Here is a 3373-nt window from a genome sequence, read left to right on the forward strand (position 1 = left end):
CAAGATTCGTCTTCTCACGGTCATCAGTGGGATTAAATTTAATTGTATCCGTTTCCTTTAAATATGTCTTAAATTCATTTTCGATTTTTAGGTACATTTTATGCTGTAACAAATGAAAAATATTTAATATTAAATTTATCGTAATTTACAATTTTTGGATGTGATCGAGTTGCCATTATGATGCATTTGATTAATCGGAAGAAAGAATTTTACTAATTGACCAATCAAAAAAATGTTTCGAAGCATTCATAGCGGCAACTCAACCCTTTGTTCGCTGTGAAGCAGATTATAAAAAAGTAAATAAACAAGTACCATATCTTCTAATTTAATTTTTAGAGACTTTATTTCTGTTCGTAGATATTTCTCGTCACTGGGACTGTACTTGTTCTCACGTTGCGAATAAAGCTCATATTCGTGGGTCAACAACTCAGTCGCAAGCTTGGATTTCGATTTTGCAAGTTCATTTAACTCTTTCATAAACCTTAATACTTCTTTACATCGTGGATCGTATGTCTTCAAGGCGGTTGGTTTACTGCTACGATCAATCACCGGTTTCGCGCTCACTTCGTTTTGTGGCATTTTACTTGATATCTTAGAATGAGTTAATACTGGGCTTTCTGGACTTTCCAATCGGACTGAACTTTTCCCATTTACACTGTCACTCCGAGACGATCGTTTATTGTTAATTGATATTGTTACATGACTAATGAAATTCTTGGATTTGGTATCATTACTGTTTGACCTGGCATGTCTAGATATCGCTGATTTGTTGTCACCATGATCCATCTCCATGTCGATACTATTGTTAGAGCCGATCATATTATTCAATTTGTTCTCCGTTTCTTGCTCTTCTTCTTTTTTCAAGATTTCATCTTCCGAATCAGAACATGCCCAAGAAGGATATTCAAACGTATCGAGAATCTTCTCATCAAGTGTAACGATCTTAAACTCAGGTACTTCGATGCTGGGATTCGTTGTAAATGCTGGATATCGCTCCCACCATTCCTGGTATCCTCCATTCAGAATCTTAATCTTTTTATGTTTTATACCGGGATCCCATTTCTCGAAAATATCTTTTAATAGATTTATATGAATACATGGTGTCAAAGTTTCTTGTGTAGTATTCCAATCTAGCAAGACTAGAATATCCGTGTGTTGTGCTGATCGATTAACAAATAAGTCATAAGAATGCTTATCATTTGCGAAATATTTTTCAAAGTGAGTGCCTAGCAGCCTGAAAGCAAAAATACATCATAAAAAATTAATATAAATAAAATTATATAAGGAAGCAAAAAAATATATAATCTCATATATAAGTAACATAAATATATAATAAATATAAATAAATAATAAAAAATATGCAATCTGTATATAAATAATATAGATTGGATGAAAATGCTTCATTTACCCTTTTTTAATTTCAGATTGTGGAATGTTAATACATCTATCGGACAATATCCTGGAATTTTCATAATGACCCTTCTGCCTAGTATCAATGATCAAATATCTGGCACGTATTTTTTGTATTAGATTATACAATTTATCACATGATATAAAATTGTCATTAATGCTACTTAGACTTATATCTTCAGCTGGTATTTCTGGTAACTTCAAGCCAATGTCATTATTTGGCACCTTGGATTCATCCATTTCTACCTCCATTAGTTCCAGCTTATCATTGCACTTCTTCAAATTAAGTTCATAACGTACTTCTAACTTTTGCTTCAAGTCTGCAAGTATGTTTTTCACTTCATTTATCTAGAATATAAACATTCATGTACTCCATTGTCTATACAAAAGGAAATGTCAGACTGATTATTTTAGAAACGCTACTTCTTACCTGATCAACAGTCATGTTCGTAGCATAGGCCGACTTGCCATCCTTGCTATGAGTTCTCCTCAACCACTCGACCGAATCTAGCCATCTCTTCAAAAAGATATATGCTATCTCATCGTCTCCTTCCTTTTTTGCCAAATCAGAACTTTCTCGCATAGCAGGGAGCCTCTGGTACACGAAGCGTGGCTCCTTACCTGTGTAATTGATCTTAGCCTTTTGCACGAGGTCATTGATGCAGGTATACTTCAAATTTGACATGTTGACAGCTGTCGTGATTCTTCTCTTCGATTTTCAACGTAAGATTAGAGGACCATCTGGCATCAGGTGCAACGTACGCAACACACCTCAGTTGTCAGTCAAAGAATAAATGTTAATCGTCTAATTTACTTTGGACCGCGACATAGCAATCCGTAGCGATTCGGATGGAGACAAAATATCGCTCGGCGATGCTCGGCGACGTCGCAGGGTCGCGCGAGATGCTATCGATCACCACTACGTCGTCACGTCATCAGGCGAAACCTTTCGCGATGTCTACCAAACATATAAATTCCAGTCCAATATCCTCTCTGCGCGAATTCGCACTCTGAATTGCTTCAAAAGTACGAACGACTTCGAAATAAAAAATCTTTCCACGGCGCTACCCTACGATTCGCCTACAATTTATTGCAGTTCAAAATGCGCTTAGAAATTGTAGATGTCAGCCGCGTCGAGGTTATTTTAAAATCACTAGATGAAAATACTGCAAGATGAAAAAGACTGGCTCATCAATTTCGATTAAACTAATCGGACGATTGTTACATTGGAACTGATCAATCGCATTTGCTATTCAGCAGAATTGACCAATCACAATTGATACTTAAGCTGCTTACACATGCAGCGCAACTTGTGTAAGCGTAATTTGCTATGTAATCAACTAATCAAATCGTATCAACTACTACGCATTATTCTAGTTGAGATTTGATTGGTTGACGCAAGTTAGGGGATCCGCACAATAAAACAGGGAAGAGAACAGAGAATAAAAATTTCAACTTATCAGAAAATCCGTATTCCACAATACATGATTTCTGATAGATTGAAATTCTTATTCTCTGTTCTCTGTTCTTTGTTCCTTTTTATGCGGAGTCCCTTACGTAAAGAGCCAGGGAGAGAGCAAACTCACGTAACCCGGTCTCTTCTGATTGGATCTGATAATCAAATTGTAGAGCCATTTACGTTATAGCCACAGCACAGATTCTTAAAGCAGAATGCATAAAGGAATCAACTAATCGAAAAAACCATTTTTTTTCTACTATGAAGTAGAAGAAAAGGAAAGATTTTGATTAATTGATTCGCTTACACACCACGCTACCTTCGCAATTATGCGTTATGCAAGAGTCTGTGTTGCGGCCATTAAATGATAGCAAAAGCAGTACGCTTGTTACCTTGTGCTGCTTTTCNCCTCAATTTTTACATTGATAAGATCTTTGCAAGTGATACNTATTATTATCTTGGAATTATACCTTTCTCTATTGTATATATATATATATATATATATAT

General features: G+C 35.7%; 1 protein-coding gene across 1 annotated transcript in view; it reads right to left on the minus strand.

Annotated features, from left to right (window-relative positions):
• LOC105617861 (ubiquitin carboxyl-terminal hydrolase 8-like) overlaps positions 1 to 2095 on the minus strand; it is an 11013-nt gene extending 8918 nt beyond the window's left edge. The window contains exons 1-4 of the mRNA XM_012199406.1: positions 1841 to 2095; positions 1409 to 1758; positions 313 to 1234; positions 3 to 103 (exon numbers count right to left, since the gene is read on the minus strand). Coding sequence (XP_012054796.1) covers positions 3 to 103; positions 313 to 1234; positions 1409 to 1758; positions 1841 to 2095 — 1628 coding nt within the window. The remainder of the gene's footprint in view (positions 1 to 2; positions 104 to 312; positions 1235 to 1408; positions 1759 to 1840) is intronic.
• Between the last annotated feature and the right edge of the window lie 1278 nt (positions 2096 to 3373).

The sequence above is a fragment of the Atta cephalotes genome, assembly GCF_000143395.1.
Source record: "Atta cephalotes unplaced genomic scaffold scaffold00014, whole genome shotgun sequence".
Taxonomy (NCBI): Eukaryota; Metazoa; Arthropoda; class Insecta; order Hymenoptera; family Formicidae; genus Atta; species Atta cephalotes.